Genomic DNA, 22,519 nt, shown 5'->3' on the forward strand with positions numbered 1-22,519 from the left:
CTATGACATCGAAATGTTTCTTGAACACCTCCAGGGACGGTGACTCCATCATCTCCCTGGGCAGCTCATTCCAGTGCCTCACCACTCCTTTGGATAGTAAACTTTTCCTAATATCCAAAGTGAACTTCCCTTGGCTCAACTTGAGGCCATTCCCTCTCATCCTATCACTAGTTATGTGGAAGAAGAGGCCAACCCCCACCTCGCCACAACCTCCTTTCAGGCAGGTATAGAGAGCGATAAGGTCTCCCCCAGGCCTCTTCTTTTCCAGACTTTTCTATACTCCCTCAGCTGCTCCCTCTAAGACTTTGTTCCAGACCCCTCACAGCTCTGTTGCTCTGGGCACACTGCAGGGCCTCCATGCCTTTCTTGCAGTGAGCGGCCCAAAACAGTATTGGAAGTGACAAGTTAAGGATGTCATTGTAGGTTTCCGTACTGAGCCAGACCAGCCCCCCATGAGTGCACTAGAATCATTCCAAACTTCATTCTCTAGTGTAAATCCACCGTAACTACTTTGGCATCACAAAGTAAGGTCCGTCATGGACCAATGATGGCCAAAGTGAACGTACTTCAGGTTAACATTGGTAAATGAGAGATCAAAATCTGGGTAAGAGTTTTAGCTTTCTAAAAGTCTGTTCAGCAACACATTGTGTTTCATTAATGATTCAAAGATGATACATTTGGAAACAGTTTGTTGCGAAATCCAAATTTGTTTGGGCACTGCTTCTATATCTTATCTATTAAAATATAAGCTGATATGTGATAGGGAGTGGGCATAAAGGGCATGTCTCCTGCAGGTGACATATCTAGGACTCCCAAAGTTTCAGTAGAAATGGTTCCCTTTACCTTTAGCCATGCCAGAGCTCCCTTTGGTCAGGGTGCTGGGGGGGATATCTGAGCTTGAGTCGGTCCCTGGAGTCTCCTTGTCTAATGAAGGCAGGGTAAAGCCAGTCTTTAGGGAACACTGGTTATCTGCTTTAGGCACATTTCAGATGAATTGCTGCCTAACAGCAGCTGTTTTCCCATCCACACAGGGTGGTGTGGTGTCAACAAAGTGCGATACAACCACCACTTGCTTCAAAACGGGACTACCTGAAAGACATCTATTAAACGTTACTCAATAGTTAAAGCACTTCAAACTGAGTTGAGAAGGACTGAGGGGGGGATTACTCAAGTTGCCCCTCATTTTCTTACTCTTCCTTAAGCCTCTGGTTACACTGTTGCCTCTGACCCCATTTAGGGACAAGAATGAGACTCAGCACACTTCGAACTTGGCGCTGTTGTACGAGCACGCGGACCCGCCGAAGGGCCGTCCCCGCAGCGGGCCGGGCCGGGCCGGGCCCCCTAGAGCAGCTCCGCTCCCCGCCCCCGTGCGGAGAGACCCGGGGCGGGGCGGGAGGCGGCGGGCAGCGCGGAGCCGGGAGCGGCCATGGGGAAGGTGCTGGCGGCGGCTCTCGTCGGGATCGCGGCGGCGCTGGCGGCGGAGCGGCTGCTGGCGTTCCGGTGAGCGCGGAGGGAGCGGAGGGAGCGCGGCCGGGGATGCGGGATGACGCCTCGTGCCCCGTCCCCGCCGGGGGGTCCGCAGCCTCGGGCTGTGCGGGCTGCACGTCGGACCGACGGGACGTGGGAATCGGGCTGCGAGCAGCTGCTGCGCTGCGTCCTGCTGAGGCCGAGCTCTGGCTGATAGGGAGACCGTGTGCGGGTGAGCTGCGCCCCGAGTTGGAAGCTCGCTGTGTGCCGGCGCTGAAGCGAATTCACCTGTAACCGCTTGGGTGGTGAAGTACTTTGTTGCACGCCGGTGCATCAGTACAATTAGGATCCAAATGCTAAAGGACGCGCACCCAACTCTCTGACCTGCGGGTCTGCAGCTCCTGACAGGTCTGCAACCCCTGCAGCCGCTGGCAGTCAGGTAGAGGCAGACCTCCCACTAAAAGCAACATCCCCCAGCACCTGTGGGTGGGCTTCCTTCGCACTGAGCTCTCAGCAATACCCCAGGGGTCACCAGAGCTCCCCGCTATCCCTGGGACCACCTGGCTGGAAAGCAGGAGCTCAGCGCAGCCTTCTGCTGCTCCTTGAGTTTGGTATATTGCGCCTACTTAGCGTGGTACAAGAGTCCCTGAAGGGCTTCAAAGATTAGGCTTGAGGAATTGCTACAGATCCTACAGAGCTCATTCTTCTTAAATCAGGTTTGTTTATGCAGCTATTATCTCCCTAATAGGCCTTGAGTAAAGTTCCTGCAGCAGAAAAAGAAGTTATTGTGTGTTTCTGGCTGAAGTTACGCAGATTCCCCTGTGACACACTGCAGCTGCTCACTGCTCCCCAGAAAAGCCCTGCTCAAGTCCGTGAACCTGGAACAGGAGTAATGCTGGGTTTTCCTCCAAATAATGTGCATATATGTAACTTATTCACATATGCACCCTGTGTTCCTACATCTATGTAGAAATAGTGTGTATAGAAAGGATATCTGTTGTTCATACACATGCCCACACACAGTGTTATCGTGCCATGACACTCAGTATGATGTGCCCCCCAGCCTGTGCTCTGTGCTGAAGCAGCAGCACGGTGCCAGAAAGACTCAGGGAACTGGGAGCAAACCCAGCAATTAGAGGGGATTTTCAGTCCTGTCAGGTAGGAAGGAGAGTTCAGGGGCTGCTTAGCGTACAGAAAGGGAATAGTGAAAGAGAGGGCTTTGAATATGTGACGGGTCGCTGCTTGGGAGAGGGATTGCTGCCATGTGCCTCCAAATGGGTCAGGAGGCGGGGGCTGGAGCTGGAGCAAGGCGAGGTGCCAAGCGCCGGGCTGCAACAAGAGGCAAACTCCTGTATTTTCTGAAGCTGCACTCCCCAGTGAGCAGGTCCAACGTGTTTTCGGAAGGCCGGTCAGCTATCTAGGCCATCTGGCTCAGTAGCTGAGGCTGCCTGAGCTAGATAAACTGACACATTTTGAAAAAGCCTCTGTGTGTGCTGCAGGCTTGTGACCAGTGTCCTTTCGAATTACTCTCATTCCAGTTCACAAAGTGTTTCCCTGGGAATGCCGTCGGGATATCATCATCTCCCCTCGGCTGCTGGCTGTGTTCCCGCTGTGCTTTTGGCACTGCGAGGCTTGCAGGCTGCTGGGAAGGGCTCCTGCAATAAGGAAGGCAGAAATCCCAAGGAAGCAGCAGCGTGAATGCAGGGCATGATTGCTCTGAGCTGGGGTCACGCTGTGCTGGGGGCTGACATCCCTCCTGGGGGCTGGGAGAGCTCCTGCGAGAGCTTCTTTTGGCTCCTTTCCCTTGCACTCCCCTGCCCTATTTGTCCTTTCTCCTGGCCTGATGAGAACAACCCGTGTCAGCGATACAGCAACCAGTGAAGTTAGAACCCATAACGAGGTGATTAAAAAATGTGGGGCTGATGTACCACACACTCCTCAGCTGCACCACAACTTTCTCATGCCGCTGACTGAGTCTGCTGTTCAGTTTGTGCTTTAAAACTACGAGGGCTGTCCTGACAGCGATGCTTCCTATTTCGTTATATTGGCCCGTGACATCAGGTGGATGTTGGTCGGTCTGGCAGCAGAGGTTGAACCATCCCACCAATATGACATTACCAACATGTTGTTGCTGTGTGATGGATGGCAGCAGAGCGGCAGTCTGACACAATGGCGTCTGACACGGGAGTGTGTATGAAGGAAAGGTGTGACATTGAAATCCTCCATGCAGAAAAAATGGCACCCACTGACATTCGCTGACACTTGGTGAATGTTTATGGAGCCAAAGCAGTGAATGTGAGCACAGTGAGGCGGTGGGTGGTGCGTTTCAGCAGTGGTAACAGCAACATGAAGGACAAGCCAGATTCCGGACAGCCATGCACAGCTGTCACACCACAAAATGAAGACTGTCTTGGTCATCTCATTCACATGAATCGGCTGACGACAACCAAGGAACAGTGTATGGAGCTGAATATTGCTTTCAGTGCTATGGAAATGCTGGAGCCAGTGTTGGAATATCCCAGAGTTTGCACCAGGTGGGTCCCATGAATTCTCACACAGGGACAGAAAGAACAGCATCTACAAGTTTGTCAGGATCTACTGAGCCAATACGAGGCTGAAAGTGACAGTTTTCTGGATCACATCGTTATCAGTGATGAGACGTGTTGTCACCACTATGAGCTGGAGTCAAAATGGCCGTCCACGGTGTGCTGATGTGAATTCCCCATCAAAGAAAAGGTGCAGCCCTCAGTGGTTAAAATGTCTTTCGGGGTAGGAAAGGAGCGATCCTTCTGGATTTCACAGAGCCTGGAAAACCAGGAAAGCGCTGACTAAGCTGAAGGCTCCAACTTCCAGAGTCAGGCCAGAGTACTACATTCTCTTGTAATACAATAACACCAGACCCCATCCCAGTTTGAAGACCATTGGGCACATGGCCAATCTTGGCTGTACTGTCCTGCCACATGCAACGTATGGTCTGTTTTTGGTGCCTTCTGACTTCTATGTCTTCTTCACTGTCTGGGTCAGAGAAAGATGGACTGTGTGGGCAACACCTTCCAAGCAGTGGCACCACCATAGTGGCTGTGGAACAGTGGGTCACTGCTGCTGGTGCACATGTCTGTGAGTAAGGCATGCAGGCTCCTGTTCATTGCTAGTGGTGGTGACTGTGTTGAAAAACAGAGTTATGTAGCTGAGAACATGTTCTATCAAATAGTGCTACTGTGCTCTTTGAATCTGTTGTAGCTTCCATGGAAATAAATAGGAGACACATGCACTTTCAGAACAACCTACCTGTGATATAAATGTGTCTAGATTTTGCTATGGGATCTGTGTATTCAGAATTTCCTGTACTTGGATGCAGTATTGACACGTGTGCATGGTCTGTGTGCAAAGGAAAAGAAAATGTTAGTTTAAAAGCTTTCTTTTTGTAAAATAAAATCTAGGACACCAGTTTGACATGTTTACATAGAAACTCAACATGCAGATTTATGACATTGCATTCTACCATGGTCAAACACAACAGTCCTAGTAGTGAGGGGTCTTGCATGTAGTGCAGTGGTGGAGAGGGAGAGATAGAAACCTATGTGTAAGTGCCCGTCAAGTGTGACCTGGGGATCTGTAGGTGTACAGGAGAGGCCATAAGTTGTGCCAGTAGAGGTTCAGGCTGCGTATTGGGAAACATTTAATCTCAGAAAGAGTGGTTAAGCACTGGCACAGGCTGCCCGGGGATGTAGTGGTGTCACTGTCCCTGGAGGTGTTTGGGAATGATGTAGATGTGGCACTGAGGGATGAGGTCAGTGGGCATGGGTTGCTGGTTGGACTAGGTGATCTTAGAGGTGTTTTCCAACTTAAATGATACCATGATACTACAAAACCAGAGTGGCTGACAGGGAGTGCTGTGGGAGGAAGAAACGGGGAAGGGACAGGGAGATTCATCCTGAAAGTTGTACTGCCAAGTTGTGCTTGTTGTTAGCATGTCAGCAGTGGTGCCTTGCAATAACACTGCTGCTGCTTTTTAATGCAGAATGAGAAAAAAGAAGTGCAGGTGCACCAGGAATGGCTGTGGGCTGGGGTGGGAGGCTGCCCTCTGCCCACACACAGCACTGCAGGGTGCTGCTGTACTTAGTGGCTGAAACCTGAAGAAAGCGTGGCTGTCATTTTAGGTGGGTGGGTGACATGAGATCATGAAAGCTTCATCTCGGGAAGCGTGTAACCATTGTGGCTGTTTGGGGCAACTGCCATTGTCTGTTCTGGGTTTTGCATGTTCAGTGTTTGATTTGTTGCTGAGATATGGCAGGCAATAAAGCAGAGATAGCCAGGAGCATTACCTGCTCGGCAGCAACATGTGATGTTAACCTGTTAACCTGCTCTTTCCTGTTGCAGGAGCAGACTCAATGCTACACGAGAAGTTGACCCCGTAGCCCTCCCGAATTGCCGGCTCATCAAAGGGATCGGTAGGTGCTCAGAGCCCCTGAGTGTGCTGCTTCTGTCCGGTCACCTTCTGAAACTGACTGCTAAGGGCACCTTCCGAGCCTCAGCCTGAATGCAGTGTGTTATTTTGCTTGCTGGCATGCTTTTGTATTTAGCCAAGCAGACTTTCAGGTGGAGAGATGCCACAGGAAGAAAATTATACAGAAAAACCTGCTCCTTTGGCACCCTACCTTTTGCCACTGGTATTTAATGCTACAATACACATATATTTTGATAATGTGTGCCTTGCAAGAATGTCTTCTTTGCAAAGCAACTTGGCACAAGGCAGCTGAGTGGCTTCAAAGACTGAGGGGTTATATTTGTCGTCCCAGTCTGGTTTGTGAAGAGGTTCAGCTGAGCGGCTGCAGTGTTGACTTTGTACTCTAGGTCGTGTGTTTAGTGCATGGGAATGTTTCTGTCTTATGTTTTTTTTCTCCTTCAGTGTAACTGGAGTGTAAAACGATTACCTTTAAACACACCATCTGACTCCCTTTCCCCTACATCACACAGCTTAAGCTCAGCAGTGGCTTATTGGCTGCTTTTTCCCCCCTCCTTAGTGTTTTTGGAAATACCTTATGTTGTACTAAAATTGCATGGATTTTGCATGGGTAAGGAGCCTTTGGGTGAGACTGCAGAGCCTCCCCTTTGTGCTTGCTGAGTCACCGTGTCATTTCATAAATCCTCATGTCAGAATCAAACGTCTTTGTAAAGTCAAATTGCTGCAATGAACAGCTCTGTGCAGAGTTCCTTCACTTGTGGTTATGTGCAGGATCTTCAGCTCTCCAGTCTGCACATGGAAACACAAGCAGCTGCTACAGTTTATCGTAGCCGCTTTAAAAGTGATGCTTCCGTGTTAAAGGAAGCACACCTGGAGTAAATGGAAGAATTCTCTGGTGGGCCCTTTTATTTCTGCACAGTTTCATCCTTTCTCTCTCTTTTTGAAGACTTTGATCTGTTCTGCTTGTCAAACATTGTGCAATATAGGCGACATGGAACACAGAACAAACAGAAGAACTGCAGGTCATCCTAATCTCCATTCACAAATATGTAGAAAGGGCCACATCTGTAGAGTCAGCGCTATCTGTGGGTATCCAATCACAACACTAGTTTGTAACAAACTAACGGTGCGTCCTGAAGCAATTCCTGAAGTCCCAGAAGGTGCTTCAGAAGCTGCTGGAAATACTTGTCTGGATGAGGAACTATGACTAAACACAGTTTAGTGGCTTGTGGTAGCAGCAGTAGTGGGAGGATGGTTGGACTAGATGATCTTGTAGGTCCTTTCCAACCCTGTGATTCTATGATTCTACTTGCAGTCTGGAGAAATTCATGGGATATAGGCATGATGCTCAATTCCTTTGGACGTGGAACCTGGGTGTGGCTTTTGTTAACTGCATCAGCAGAAGACATTGTACTAAGATGAAGTAAAGAGCAGAATAAATCATGTTTCTAGGTCTGTTGAACTTTTCTTTACAGCCTATATAGATAATGTGGTGAATAAGCCACTGGTGTGGCACAATTAGGCAACGCGGCACAGGTAACAGTTTCTGATACCTGATGAATCAGTTACTCTCTCTTTTGCTGTGCATGCCAATGAACACAGAGCCCTTGCACCATGGTCCCCTCTCCCTGCAGGAGCTGAGCCACTGAACAAGCCAAGCCTTCCTGGCTCTTCCTGCCATGCTCCTCTTTCACACATGCCATGAGACAGCTGAGAAGTGCCCAAATTTGCTTCGATCTGCAGTTTCCCTCTAAGCAGTATTAAGTAGCTCAGGGCATTGCTCTCCCTTCATTTCTCCCATCCCGAATTTATGCTTTTTAACTGTCCATTTCCAGTTAGCTCTCACGTCTGTGATCTGGTCTTTCTTTTTTCCTAGCAAGAATGGGCAAAATTGGAAGTGATTACCCACAGTTAAAAGTGTGGTCTGACTGTGAAAGCCCTCAGCTGTTTAAGATAGAGCAGGCTCACACTCAAGAGCTTTAACTAAATATTTGCTTATAGTACTTAACCAAGTGTCCCAGCTCAAGTGCAGGAGTGCAGCAGTGTGTGAAATTCCCTGGGTCGCCTTATGTGGGTGTAGGGGCTGAGTGATCCCTGTGGTCCTACCCTGGAAATCCCTTAATCCAGAGCCTGCACTGCTGGCCTGCTGCAGAGCAGGGCTGCCTAAAGCAGTTGGCTCATCCTGCATCACTCAGGGCATGTGGTGCGGGGGGACATGTAAGCCTCCAAAAAGAGGTGATTCCAGAGCTGTTGCCAAACCTGGAGTGCTGCTCTCACTTTAATACTCTACTGAACTTTTCTGCTGGGCTTTATCAAGGAGCCATACGAGACAGTGGCACTGTGTGAGCTGGAATTGTGCTTAATGGGAGATTTTTCACCGGGGAATGTTTGATGCCTTTTGACAGAAATTGCTTTATCTCTGTTTTGCAGAAACTGGTTCAGAAGACATTGACATCCTTCCTAATGGACTGGCTTTCATCAGCTCCGTAAGTATCCCTGTCTGTGCAGGCCTAGGCTCTGCCTGATCTGCGGAGGCAATAGGTGAAGCCTTCAAGATGGGCCATTTTCCTATGAGCCTGGATGTCAGCCTAGGCCTGAGTTGTGTTCACCAGTGTTTCCTCACTTGAGCAAGTGCACTTCTCAACACAACGGTGCTGGCTGCCGATCTCACACGTGTATCCCATTGCACTTGCATAACCTTGAATTTCTTTTATGCTGCTTACTTGAAATGTTGAAATGTAAAACCCGTCCCTTGTAGAAGAGGTGTGCTAACTCCTTGTCATCTTAAAATCAAAACAAAAGCAACACCACAGATTTTGTGTGGTGATTTTGTTGTTTCTGGTTGATAGATTTTTTGCTTCTAGGCTCCCCACTCTCAAGCTTCTCTCTGTAATCAGGAAGAGAGGCCTACAAATTATTTTCTAAGACAAAAGCTGGTTTTTCTTTTTCATTTATGTGCTCTGGGCACGTCTGAAAGTCTGTGTCAGAAGTGTGAGCTGCCCCAGCCCTGCCCCTCACCATGACTTTACCACGTTTCTGTTGGATGCACTTGGCTGTGCTGGTCTTCCAGTTTGTCCCCCCTAGAGCATCTTTTCATAGGGTGGTTTGAAGCACAGGGAGAGCCTGGACAAACTGTGCTGTCCCAGCGTGGTTGGGCAAAGGCTTGGGGTTTTGTTGTGTCCTGGTGCAGCAGTCTGAGCCCTGTACCTGGGGCTCTGCTCAGTGCTGGTCCTTGGAAACACCAAGGCCTGTGCAGGGATGCTTGGCATGGTGTTATGGCACCATGGTGGGTCTGGTGGCACTTTGATGGTGGCTGTAGGATGCAAAGAGCTTGGAGGAGCAGCAGAGCTGTCCCATTCTCACCTGGGTAGGACAGAAGGTGAGCCAGCACAGGTTAGAAGGCCTTGTCCCATACAGCATTTGGCCCAAGGCCCAGCTTGCTTCCTCTGTTCCATGGCCTCAGGACTCACACTCACCAGGTACAGCAGAGCCTGGCCCCCTGCTGCATTGCAGCTGTAGCAATAGTCAAACCTGGTATGTGCTTGCAGACTCTAACAGGGCTCCAGCATTTACAGTCATGCTGTGTTCCTCTTACCTTTCAGCCATAAATGATCTTATATTTTGGTTTTACAGGGTCTGAAATACCCAGGATTGAAGAGCTTTGCACCGGACAAGCCAGGTGAAATTTTTTTGATGGATTTGAATGAAAAAAAGCCCAAAGCATCTGAACTGAGAATCAGCCGTGGGTTTGATTTGGGGTCATTTAACCCTCATGGGATCAGCACTTACATAGACAAAGGTAAGGAAACTTCAGTTCATGATGGTCGTAAACCTCACCCTAAGGGCTACAAGCAGAAATCTCTTGCATTGTACCCCCAGAAACCAACACACCATGGGAGGGAGAGAAAATAGTTTTCAGCCATTTGGTCTTTTGAGGTTTCTTTTCTAAAAGTTGGCTGCTGAACCAAATGCCTTTGCACATGGTCTCAAACTGTCCAAGACCGAAAGATGCCCTCTGTATTGAAAGGAAAGAAAGCATGGGAGGTGTCTGAAAAGTTGAAAGCCACGTAAGGTTAATCTTGCCAGTTTACATCTGTCACTCTTGGCTTCAAGGGTCTCCAGGAGACACGTCCTTCACTGATCAGCCATGTCCAGGCAGCAGGGAGGCAGTGAGTGCTCCCCTGTGGCTGTCCATGACCACCCCTCTGTGCTGACCTCCCCCTCTCTTCCCCTGTTGTTTCACTGGAGCTTTTAGCAAGGCAAATAGAATATGTCAAAGAGACCCATTCCTGCAGCCTCACCTGCTCCCCAAGGCAGGCGACCTTTAAGAGAAGTTCCATTGGAGAAATTGATGGTGGCTAGTTAAGGGTCTCACCAACACAGCTGGGTAAAGGTACTGCAGTATTACAGAGTGAAAGAGAAGGCTTGACTACAGCTTTCTCAGGCAACGTGGTAAGTAAACCTAAGGGACCAAATTTGCTGGGGTTCCATCCCTCCTTCCTAGCCAACTGTGGCTATATTTCATACAACCAGCCACTGCAAGGCATCAGACTGCAAAATCCAATGGCCTGGGCACAAATAAAATGCCCTTACTTTATTTCCATCGTGGTAGAAACAGTAAAATTCTCACTTACATTTCCATGTCAGTGGGTAGATGGAGATCTGGATCCAGTTGCATTGGATCCTGCATTGGTTCGGTACACATTCTGCTTCTGAATAGCCAGGAGGGAAATGCACTAAACCCCAAACTGTTCCACCCTACTGTTGTAGAGATCTAATGCAATCCAGCTTTTTCCTTTTCCTTCTTTTAAGATGACACCGTGTACCTCTTTGTTGTGAATCATCCACATCAGAAGAGCACAGTAGAATTGTTCAAATTTATGGAAGATGACAATTCTCTCGTACATCTGAAAACCATTCGACACGACCTTCTGACGAGGTATTGGAGCCAAATGGAGTCTTTCCCCAAAACAAGCTTTTTATTTTGGTAAAATCCAAAGTCAGGTGTTTTTGGTTTCAGCAACATGACTGTAAGATAAAGGTAGCCTGAAAGATAAAGCTCTCACAACTCCTACTGGTTTTCTGGTTTCCAGCTGAATGTAATCAAAAAGAGAAACATTTCCATGGTCTCGTGAGCAGGTAGCCAGATTTCTGGTTGATGTCCTACAGTCCTGTTCAGCTTTCAGCACTGCTTAATTCTGGTGCTTAAAAATAGAAGTGAAAAGGGAGGCTCTAAACAACACAGTGATTGTTAAAGTTGTGATTTGAGGTAAAAGCTGTCGCTGCAGCCCCTTTGTGACCACGGAGTGGCTGTGTCCTGGCTGGGTTCTGTGCAGTCTTATGGTGCTTCTTCATAGCCCCCATTTTGTTCTTTTCTTTCTTCCTCTCTTTTCTTTTCCAGTGTGAATGATGTAGTGGCTGTGGGGCCCGACAGCTTCTACGCTACCAATGATCACTACTTCACTGACTTCATCTTGATGTTCTTGGAAATGTACTTGGGTTTAACTTGGTCAAATGTGGTTTACTACAGTCCAAAAGAAGTGAAAGAAGTAGCAGCTGGGTTTTATTCAGCCAATGGCATTAACATTTCACCCGACAAAAAGTAAGTTTCTTCTTGCCTCAGATTTTATTCAACAACACATGAGAATCCCCAGATCCTAGTTTGGACACATGGGACACTGTGTGATCAGTGGCTGTCCTGGCTCATGTGAGGCAAGATGCAACCTGTAAAGCATAAGTGATGCAATGGGTTTGTAGGACAGAAATCAAATGTCTTTGTCTTTAGCTGCAGGCAACGTTTATTGATCTGTATGGTGGTTTACACCAAATCAGAGCAAAAGACCGTTGCATTCTGACCAGCTGGTATGGAAAGTTGTGTACATTGTTCCCAAAGATTAATGGGGCAGACTTGCTGAAAGTGAGGAAGGCTGTACAGTCCTATGGCCTGAAGCCCCCTGTTAAGCCTGTAGTGTGGTTTAGACAAGTGAACTCAAATTTATTAGAAAAGGAAAAGAAAAGTAGATTTGGAGATATAACCCTTCAAGTCCTGCCTCAGTGCCTTAATAGAAGAACTGGCACAGTGTGGAGCTGTGTCTTAGTGGGCTCAGTGCTCTCTGGCCTGCTTGACATTTCTATTACTGCATCAGGACCATAAGGTGGAATTCCTTGCAGGAAGGGCTGGGCTTACACAAGAGGAACTGGCTGGTTTTGGTGTCTGCTTACTTGTGCACATTGCTAAGAGGCGCTTTCTTTTGAAGGTACATCTATATTGCAGATATATTTGATCATAACATCCATGTTATGGAAAAGCACGCTGACTGGAATTTAACCCACGTGAAGGTAAGGTGCTGCAGTTCCAAAAAAGGAGGTAGATATGAATTTTGTACAGAGAAGTCCCTCTGATGCTTCGTCTTTTAACCTACTCATGTACGACATTCCGGTTGGAATGGCTCTTGGATGATGATCTTTAAGGTCTTTTCCAACCCGAGCAATTCTATGAATCTATGATTCCTCCTCCTTGTAGAGCTGTGGGTTCTACCAGCAGGTCCCACCAGCAGAGAGGGATCTTGCAGGGGATTCTGCTCCAGGCAGCCTGGGTGCGTCCTCAGAGAACAGAAGTGACCAACACGAGCATTGCAGATGATGGAAAAATCTCAGAGCAGGCTCATGGATGGCATGGAGGAGGGGATAAAGTGCAGCCAGGGAAGAAGAGATTGTTGAGGGAGAAAATAGTGTAACACAGTCAGACTGGGTTATGTGAGATGAGAGTCTTGGATAGGTCTCATTTATGACTGAAAACAAGACAGTCTTATATTTTACTTCCAGGGCTTCTGCCAGCTTTAACAACTCTCTTATTCTCTCCCTGTGTTGGGCAGACGCTGCAGCTGGATACTCTTGCCGATAACTTGTCTGTCGATCCTGACACTGGAGATATCTGGACAGGATGTCACCCTAATGGGATGAAGCTATTGTACGACGACCCAAATAACCCTCCTGCCTCTGAGGTACCTTTTAGAAGATGTCTGTGGGCTACCTCTGTTCCAGGAATTGCCATTGTCCAAACTGTCCTGGTATAACTTAGCTATGGGTTACAGAGAAAAGTGCTGGGACAGCCTCTGTGATGGCAAAGACTGTGCTGGCTCCTAACTGAGAGCTTCCGCTCTTACCTGGGAAACCTGAGTAGCACGTACTCAGTTTACAAACACCTATTTGGATCCTTAGGAGACAGCTGAATCATTCTCACATAGGAGTTCAGTCATCCCAGACTCCTTAGGCTGCTTTCTGTGCAGCTGTAGCTGAGCAATCAGATTTTGATGGACTGCATTGATTACTGAGCCGGAACCCCTCTGCCAAACCAAACCAAAGCTGAGCACAGAGCAGGGCCAGGAGCACTCTCAAAGGGGCCATGCCTGCAGGCACAGTCCATCAGCAGGTGACTCCATCCTGACGTGCCCTCTGCCCGCAGTACATTTCAGTTCCCGTGTCTCTGGCAGGTCCTACGCATCCAGAACATCCTGGCGGAGCAGCCCACGGTGACGCGTGTCTATGCTGAGAATGGCACCGTGCTGCAGGGGACCTCGGTGGCAACAGTCTACAATGGGAAACTGCTCATCGGCACTGTCTTCCACAGAGCCCTGTACTGCGAGCTATAGCCGCCCTGGTAAGGCCTGCTGTGGGATTGAACTCCTGGTGGGCTCACCCAGTTTCTTCTAGGTTTAGTAAGGACGGGACTGCTCCTATTAAAGCTGACCAGTGCCATGGGAATGCGTTCTTGCCTCCTCTCCAAATGAGTTTTATGATGTTGTAAAGGAAGTGGCTGCACCAAAGAGAGGCTGGGCTACTTACCCCCTTGTGATTAGCCACCAGGTCCTGTGCTGGCTTTTTAACATAATTAACTGGAGAACCAGTGAGTCGTAGAACCATAGCACAGCTTGTGTTGGAAGGCACCTTAAAGGCCCTCCAGTTCCAACCCCCATGCCATGGACAGGGCAGCCACCCCCCAGCCCAGGCTGCCCCTATTCGACCTGACCTTGAGCACCTCCAGAGATGGGGCTCCCACAGCTCTCTGGGCAGCTGTGCCACTTCAGGCTTGTGTCACTATTTGTTCTCACTATTTGTTCTGCAGCAGATTAAGTGCTCTGTAATAAAGAGATCACATCCTGAAGCAGGGCGGCTAACACAGCTGAAGCGGTCCCTGTGCTGGGACTGCATTTACTTTGTGGCTGTCTAACAGCCAGCATTTCCCTCAGCATTGTTATGACCAAAGACAGACTTCAGCTTTGCCAGCAGTGAGGAGCATCTCCAGGTGTAAATCCACAAATTGCTTGTCACACTCCTTCTGTTTTGGGCTATTCAGAAAATGAGGAATGTGTTCCCTCATGGCTGTTATTTTAACTATTCCCTTGCAGCAGGTTTTGTAGCGGCCTGCCTGCAGGTAGAGGCACAGCAAGGACATGAGCGTAACAGCTCCAGTTGCAGGATGCTGCTGAGCAGACACATTTTACGTGTCAGTTCTGGACTTCCAGCCACTTCATGCTTCAGCGCACCTGTTTTAATTAAGTTCATCTTGTTTATGGGCTGGGGCTGTTCTTACACCCTGCGGGTGGTGGTTGTGTCAGTGGAAGGAAGCATCGGTGATGTGGCTGCTGGGCAGCCCAGCCGAGGCCCCAAGGCTTCCCATCCTGTGCTGAGCACCTGCCCTGAGCGAATCCACCAAGGGATGACAGAGCGGGCACTCTGGGTGCCCTTCCCTAATGCAATGCTTTACTACTAGAGAATCAATAAAGAAAAAAGATATATTACTGTGCTCAGCAGGTGAACTGCTGTACCTTCAATGTGTGAAATGCCTGTTATGGCTGAACTACACTTCAGTATAAAATGGGAAAGTGGCTTTTAGAATGACAAATGTTGACCAGCATCAGTGCGAGGGCAGCAAAGCACTGCGTGCTGCGTTCCAGCCGCTTACCAAGAAAAAAGGGCCAAGAAAAAACACTCATTCTCTTTCCTCACCCTGTATATATTTACATTTACTATTTTTTGCATCATTGCAGACTGTAAATGAGATCTGCCCGAGGCCCAAGAGCAACACATTGGCCACCAGCTGGGATCAGAACAATGTAGAAGGAAGGAGAGGACAAGAGCCGTGCTTACAATTTATTACTTCCTCTGGAGTGACCAACGACCGGGCAGGAAAGTGAGGACTCGATACAAATTCTAATAAAGATTCAGGATTTCTCATTTTATTGCATTCGTTGTCTAACAACAATAATACTCATTGGCAAGAAATTTATTTACACTAACAAATTAACTTCAAACCACGAGGCTTTGTTGTTCATATTTAAACTGTAAGAAAACAAAGGGCCACCATCATGTTTTGTTTTGATGTCTCCGAATAACTAAACATTAAAGAAAATCACCTGGGGGAAAACTCAACGACCTAGAGAAGTTGCTATTGACTAAAGCACGAGGGGACAAGCTCAGACATGGCACTACCGCGTCCTTCATGCAGATGGTTGGACAGCAAGATGTACAAACAGAAAGCTCAGGGTTAAACATGCACTTCATATACATTTGACCTCTTGAAAAAACAACCGAAAAAAGGGAAAAAAATCTGAAGCGCAACCACCTCTTCAACCATATAAAAAGGAACGATGTTACGAAGCCGATTTTTACAGTGAGCACAGTGCATTTGAGTCTTTTAGCTGCCTGGTCTTCTAGCCGTACGTACACCGCTGGGTGAGCACTGCAGCGTGGTCGGGAGATACAAAAGCAGCAATTCAGACACTACGTGTGCGCGGGGAAGTCTGTGGGCAGAGGAGCCATCCACGGTCAGCGGTGACCCTGGGGAAGTCACTCACAGCCCGCTCAGCAATGAGCTGCCCAAAGAGCTCCAGCACGGATCGGGCTTATCAAGAATGAGAACGGGCTTTTCTGCCCAGAATACCAACAATGTGGTGCACCAACACCACCAGCCTTCCCCCAGCTACAAACCAGCACAAGGACAACACGCAGGAAGACCTATGGAAAAACACTCTGGGTTTTAACAGAACTTTTAACACCTTGGGAGCCATAGAATACACAAGGCCCTGCAAGCAGAGCAAAGCCGATGTGCCGGCTCCATGCCCACAGCTCTGCAGCAGCCCACCCGCTGCTGCTGAGCAGAGGTGCTGAGGCACACACACACCCATGTGCACAGACACTTCCGTGTGCACAGACACACAGACCCACGCCTGCTCATTTCAAGAGGACCCCAAAAAGGCCACAAGTCACTTGGCCTCTTCATTTCCAGAAAGACTGAGCCACTTTGTTACTTTCTGCTGTTAACAAACCCCAAATGGACCCATCCAATCGCCCCCTGCACTCAACTGTTGAAGACTCCCAAGTTCATTAAGCATGTGCCTGCTTTTATCATATTCTTTTTCAGTGTTCTGGCTCACGGCTTTGATTTCCTGAGGCTTTAAATGAGGGAAGCATGGGAGGAGGAAATTGCTACAAAGGGTCCAGCCTCTCTGCCACTTGGTTGGATGACATGGAAGGGGAAGAGGCCACACCTCAAAAAAGCAAAATCATGTTTTGTTTTCTCTCAGACAGCAGTTTTCCGCTCTAAACATGTGGCTAAATAATTAAGACATGACTTAATTCCTGCAAAATTCCCTTAAACTTCGGCACTGAGGAATAGCACAGAGCACACTGCAGAGCCTTAAGACCCACAGCAGGCTATGTGCAGGGCTTTCCTTTTGCTGTTCAGTGCGGGGATGCAGTATCCTTGCAGCAGACCAGCATCATGGCACAATCATGCCTTTGCAAAAAGAATCAAATCCAACAAGATTTGCATATGCTGAGATACAAATATCACCTAATTCTGTTCAGTTTCTCAGTACTGACTGCTGGTCTGCTACACAACTGTAGCCCATGAGCTAGAACAGGCTTTGCCAACAGCGAGCACCACCACTCCTGCTGGGACCACTGGGTGAGGTACAAGAATGATGCAAAGGTGGGTTACAGGCACTCCTGCAGGTGAGCCAAGAGAAAGTCTTTCCAGTCATTTAGCGTGGAGTTATGTGTTTCTTATTACACACACACACAAAGAAAACCATTGGTCTGACTTAGCATTGGTTTACAGGAAATTTAAGTTCACAACAATGAGACAACTTCATCTTCTGTTTCATAGGTGCCGTTACACAATAAAAGGGGAAGAAATCCAACACAACCTTAAACATCCCATAGAGCAGCAACAGAGGTTTCAGACTGCACCTCTCTTCATGTCGGTAGTCCAGTGACATTTCTCTGTGTCCCCAAAGTGTGAGCATAATAAAAGGAACCACATAAATCTCTTTTGTCACAGAAAGAGGAGCAAACTGCTGACATTGCTCAGCTTGTTCTGTTTCCACGTGTTGATCAATGTGTATTTTATGGTTTTATTTTAAATGTAAGCTACTGCTTTCTAATTTCTGTTTTTTTTTTTTGTTGTTGTTTTTTAATTGGAGACTAACAAAGTAACGTTACCACAAAGCGATCAAAAACACAAATACTATAAGGATTTCAGTAGGTCGAATTAGTTATTCTGTAGAGGAAGGACTTGATTTACAAAGAGATTAACGAGGCACTTTTCTAAGCTGCAAGAATGAAAACTCAATGTATAATGCCAAGCAGCCTGCTCAGGTTCTTAGGAACACAGACAACATAAAGCAGGGACACCACCTCAGATTACTGCATACAACTACTTAAACGTTACTGTAATGTAAACATAATTTAAAATCATCAAATGCATTTCATCAACATCATATTTAAAATACGAAATTTCCAGTTTCTTCCAGACAATTTCTCTCACTTGGGTATAAATTCATAACCTCCTAATGTGACAGAATGCTACTTATATCAGGCTGTTAAAACTCTTTTGTGTTTTTTTTCCAACAGAAAGTGCACAAATATTCACTCCCATGTGGAACTCTTGTTAGCATGTCCATTTTTGCCTGTGGTCTATCTCAAGAAAAACATCAGAAGCCATTAGAAATATTAGAAAGCATCTCTGATGGTAGTTTTGTTCTTCTGTTCGAGTAAAATATATGTCAGAAACTTGTAGAAATTGGATTTGGAAGCAAAAACTAAGGTAAGACTAAGTAGATATGCTGTGTAGGAGCTTTGAATGCAGTAGGCTCTGTCAGTGTACAGACCATTCTACACATCATAGAAATGATTACGATCAAAGACATTTAACTCTAAACATTGCGCCCCAACTGTTTTAGATCTGAATTTCAGAGAACTCGACAGGCAAATCTGACCGTCATAAAGTACAGAGCAGGAGAGAAGCCAAGCCAAACTAAAACAAACGTTTTCTTCCAAACAATTCAACGTTGGCAAATTTAAAGTTCCAGTTTATACCTTTGCGTTGACATCTTTAACAATTTCCATGGTAGCATGACCGGCCAGATGAAGGCTGCAACTTCCAGGATGCACAAACAGGAAGTGATGTTTCTCAAATACAAACGCTGCTGCATAGTTAGCTCTGACTAAAAGCAGTAAGGTTACACCTCCAGTTTCTTGTGGTGGGTATTTGCCATTTGTCTTTTCATTCTCCTGAATATTTTAACACCGCTCTTAAGAGTTGGTAACATCACCTGGTGCGAGTTACGCTCTGCTTCTGTCACAGTCAAAACTATTCAGCAGGCTTCGCCAATGGACTCAACAGGCTGGGAGAACAGGAACCTCTGGCATACGTAACAAGACTACTGTTAAACCAGCCAAACGTTCTGCAGCCCATGCCTAAAAATTCAGGTTTTAGTTGAGACGTTCTTTAAACACATCAATCAAAACAGTTATTAATACATGGCAGCTTTGGATTTGGTAACCTTCAACTCCAAGGCAGCACTGATCTTAGAAGCAACGTACTGAATTCAATCCTAACCAGAATCCCTCTTCTTCCTCTGCTTAAAGTGCACTTCTGTAAAAACTGAAAGTCTTCAGCAGACTCGACTTTGATAATCGATTCCAATGACAGCTTCATAACGGCACAGCACAAAACATACACTTCCAATGCTTACTGGGGAACGCATCTGAATATGTGTTTTTCTTGGAAAAAAGTACAAAACAAAACAAAACAAGCCCAGTTTCCTGTTCAAAATACATGAAAAAGAAAGCAGAGTGTGCTATAAGAAAGTTACCTATGCACTGGGAGCACAAAGAAATTTGTACAGATCTATATGCTGTGCTCTAGATAGAAATGCATCCTTGCTCAGATATCTAAAGGATAAATGTTATCCTCAGATTTCTGTGTAAACCCACATAATCGTTTAAGGCTTTGCCTCCTTCCTGGATTAACTAATGTACAGTTAACAGAAAGAGTTCCACCTCCTGTCTTTTACCCAGGGGGGGATATCCACTCTCCTGTCTTTATCTCCAGTGTATATTAAGAAGTCATGGAACAGTTGTGTTTCCAGAGCAGTGTCACCTCAACGTACTGATGCAAGACAAAACTTACTCCAGTAGATGGAAGTGAGTATCAAAACACTGCAGAGAAGCGGAAATTCCAGTTAGAAAGTTAAGTAAGTCATCTCCTTTCAGACAGAGAAAACTCCTTTTACTCAGATGAATAAGTGTTCACCAATCACTTTGACTGGCCATCGTGTTCAGAAGAGGTGAAGCAATGGACCATGCTCCTCAGCATCATGCTGGTTACTGAAGTGACCGAACACACAGAGCTCAAAAGAAAAGAGTAGGCTGGGAAGGAAACACTGCCACACAAATATGAAATCTTTTAGCTTTCAACAACAACAAAACAAACCGAGGGGCTGGGGCTGTTCAACATGGCAACAACAACGAGCGAGAACTGGATATGCAGGAAAATAAAACTACACGAGATAAGTTCCCCGGTCATTCTATTTATAGCTCCATTTCTCTGTACACACTCATGTGTAATGAACGCGAGAAAGCTGAAGGGGCACCAGAGCGGGCGTGAGTTTCTCTTCCCTCGAAGTGCCTCCACATTACAAACTTAGCAGCATTTCTGCTTATCACTGCTCATTAGTGCCCTCTGTTGCTTCTGATGAAGACTTGTCTGTTTTCTTCGATTTCCTCTGCAGCTGCTCCTGTTCCTTCTTCCGAAGCTTTTCCCTTTGCTTTTCCATTTTCTCTTGGGCTTTGCGAGCTTTCTCCAGGGATGCTTTCATTTCCTTTAGCTTTTTTTTAACGATCGCCCTGTCCTGGGATGACGTCATACCAAGAGCCTGAGATAGGGAAAATAACATTTAAACAGATTTTCAGATGGTTTAATCTATCATCAATTCTTTCTATTTTTTATATCCTGATAAAAACTCTTCTCAGATCACAACTAAACAAATTGGTGATACTGACTACCAAAGTCAAATTTTAATAACATTTTACAGTTCTGAACTAGTTTCCATCCTTTCCACTTACAGAATATTAAGGGAGAACTCACTGTAACCAAAGTTCTACTATATTCATTTCACGGAGGCAACGAAATTTGCCTGAGGCCACCTAAGTCTACAAAGAACAAGACTCCCCAATTCTCACTGCTGTTTCTTAGTCAAAAGTGCCCTTGCTGTCTTCCAAACTTTTTGGTGAAATTTCAGGAAGGAAATGCTGAACTTTGACATTCATATTTGCTGAGCCTCCCCCAACTCCTTCTTATAATTATTTTTTATAAAACTGGGCTCATACTTTCACTGCGTGAGCCAATGCATACTTATACATCAGAACTGTATTTAATTCTATCACAGTACAATTGGTGTCCAGCTTTTGACTCCAGTATCACAGTATTCAATTTTATAGTTGCTACTTCTGGTGTATTTTTATTTACAATCTTCTATGAATCGCCCTGTTGTAAAACAGAGCTGGATGAGAAATGTGTGCATGCAAATACCACTTGCATATGGTCCTTTATGATTTATGCAGTAAATACAGGTACACTATACCTACACAGAGTCTTCACAAAGCAATTTCCCTCTGTTTCTGAAGCCACTGAACTTAAGTAAGTGCACACAAGAATTTCTCTGAATGCTGCTGCGACTTTCTACTCTGTGCATGTTGCTCAAGTCTATCATCATTCCACACACAGAAGCCCTCTGTTTTCTGGCAGAATTCTTCATTCCTTGATCTCAAGTGACAACAAATAAGACGGTTAACCTCGCATTCCACTCCATCAGTTACCTTAAGCTTACTCCCATCCAGTTGAAGGAGATGCTCCCCATTAATGTTTTGGGCGCTGAATTCAGAAACGTACTGTTCAAGGTTCAGGCTCATTAACCAGTGGGAAACCTGCTGTACGCTCCACTCCTGAACAGCCCGGTTCTGGCACTGGCTGTGTTTTGGAGACTGTCCATCATCGAGGATCTGTGACAAAAACGGACCGTCTTATTATTAAAAGGGTAACACTGACCAGCAGCAACATATTTCTGCACAAACCAGCAGTGTCAGAACTGAGGTACCCCTACCGCCCTTATACTACTGTAACAACAAATTAACAGCGCTGCATTACATCTGTATCTAACCAGGTACCTAAGAATTGATGCAAGGTACATAACAAGATTCTATTTATAAACAGGAGAAAGGAACTGGCACTTCTTTTAATCCAAATGGGTTGAAATGGCCAGGTGGCACAGATCTAAGCAAATGAAGCTCCCACTCCCTCACAAGATCTTTATCCTTCAAGTTACAAGGCTTATAATGAATAAAGTGTATTCTGCAATCCACTTCCCAGGTACATTCATTGATCTTTATTGTGTATTTAAGCTGCAAAACAAGAAATTTAACAAAAAAAAACCCAAACAAATCAACATAAAAGACCTCACAAAAACCATTCAGAAATTCAAAGTGGTGACACCAAACAGCCAGCGAGGCTGATGTTACCAATAGAAGACTATGAGATGACACAGGAACAGTAAGGAACACACAGCAATCCCACAGCCTCCGCCCAGCTCTCCACACATTGTGCTGCCCAGGAGAAGAGCACAAAAAACACCAGGAGGGGCAGGTGGGCCTTCAGCTGCTTCAGCCCTCAGTGTCCTCTCTGCCACTTCCTTCCACCCAAGGGAAAGCTGGTGGGGCTTGAAACAAAAGCCACTCTGTGGAAATCCCGGCCAGCACAGCAGCTGCTAGAGGCTGCTGCAGCTGTCTGCTGTTTGAACAGCTTTACCGCTGGGTTAGATGATGCTGGGAGCTCTTTCAGCCTCTGGCCATCCATTTCTCAGGGATGGGGAAAAGACAGTTCAAGCACAATCTTTTCCTTCTCCAGCAGCCAGCAGAACCTCAGTGCAGCTGATGCTCGGCCTGGTCGGTGTGCTCTGGCACTGGCCCTCCTCCCCCTTCCAAAATACCACAAAAGCTGCAATTTGCCATGGCCTCGAAAGGAGAGGGGAGCTGAAGACAAGGCAGGAGGAGCCAGTGACAACTGTGTGTTGCGCTCGAACAAGGGGAGTTGCCACACAACACAGTGAAACAAGAAGTGCAAAACTGCAAATGAGACAGTACATTGCCACGCGATGGTCACACAGTTCACCACAACAGCACACTGGTATCTCACCTCATCATCAATCATATCCAGGCTCTGAGTGAGGGAGCAACAAAGAAATG

General features: G+C 46.7%; 2 protein-coding genes across 10 annotated transcripts in view; one reads left to right on the forward strand and one right to left on the reverse strand.

The window, feature by feature from the left end:
* Positions 1-1,401: 1,401 nt before the first annotated feature.
* On the forward strand, positions 1,402-15,169 carry LOC107309112 (serum paraoxonase/arylesterase 2). Its single transcript, XM_015853609.3, has 10 exons — positions 1,402-1,500; positions 5,848-5,918; positions 8,363-8,418; positions 9,566-9,731; positions 10,745-10,871; positions 11,334-11,534; positions 12,190-12,271; positions 12,808-12,936; positions 13,426-13,592; positions 14,983-15,169. The coding sequence occupies exons 1-9, from the start codon at positions 1,427-1,429 to the stop codon at positions 13,582-13,584; spliced, it is 1,065 nt and encodes a 354-aa protein (XP_015709095.2). The 5' UTR covers positions 1,402-1,426; the 3' UTR covers positions 13,585-13,592; positions 14,983-15,169.
* PPP1R9A (protein phosphatase 1 regulatory subunit 9A) overlaps positions 15,150-22,519 on the reverse strand; it is a 124,209-nt gene continuing 116,839 nt past the window's right edge. For 5 of the 9 annotated variants that reach the window (XR_014943053.1, XM_085538615.1, XM_085538613.1 and 2 more), the window contains 3 exons: positions 22,470-22,493; positions 21,098-21,280; positions 15,150-20,154 (listed from right to left, as the gene is read on the reverse strand). Coding sequence is in view for 7 of the 9 variants with exons in the window: in XM_085538615.1 (XP_085394741.1) it covers positions 19,942-20,154; positions 21,098-21,280; positions 22,470-22,493 (420 nt within the window). In the remaining 2 variants the exon portion in view is untranslated. The remainder of the gene's footprint in view (positions 20,155-21,097; positions 21,281-22,469; positions 22,494-22,519) is intronic. The other 4 variants (XM_085538614.1, XM_015853607.3, XM_032443143.2 and 1 more) reach the window with 2 other exon arrangements.

This window comes from Coturnix japonica, chromosome 2 (assembly GCF_054131305.1).
Source record: "Coturnix japonica strain WE chromosome 2, WE-NBRP24, whole genome shotgun sequence".
Taxonomy (NCBI): Eukaryota; Metazoa; Chordata; class Aves; order Galliformes; family Phasianidae; genus Coturnix; species Coturnix japonica.

Excerpts from the sequence above, each read along its gene's own strand:
- LOC107309112 (XM_015853609.3), top strand. The coding sequence starts at position 1,427 with ATGGGGAAGGTGCTGGCGGCGGCTCTCGTCGGGATCGCGGCGGCGCTG. Across the intron at positions 5,919-8,362 it reads CCGGCTCATCAAAGGGATCG|AAACTGGTTCAGAAGACATT; the intron begins GTAGGTGCTCAG and ends TCTGTTTTGCAG. Across the intron at positions 8,419-9,565 it reads GACTGGCTTTCATCAGCTCC|GGTCTGAAATACCCAGGATT; the intron begins GTAAGTATCCCT and ends TTGGTTTTACAG.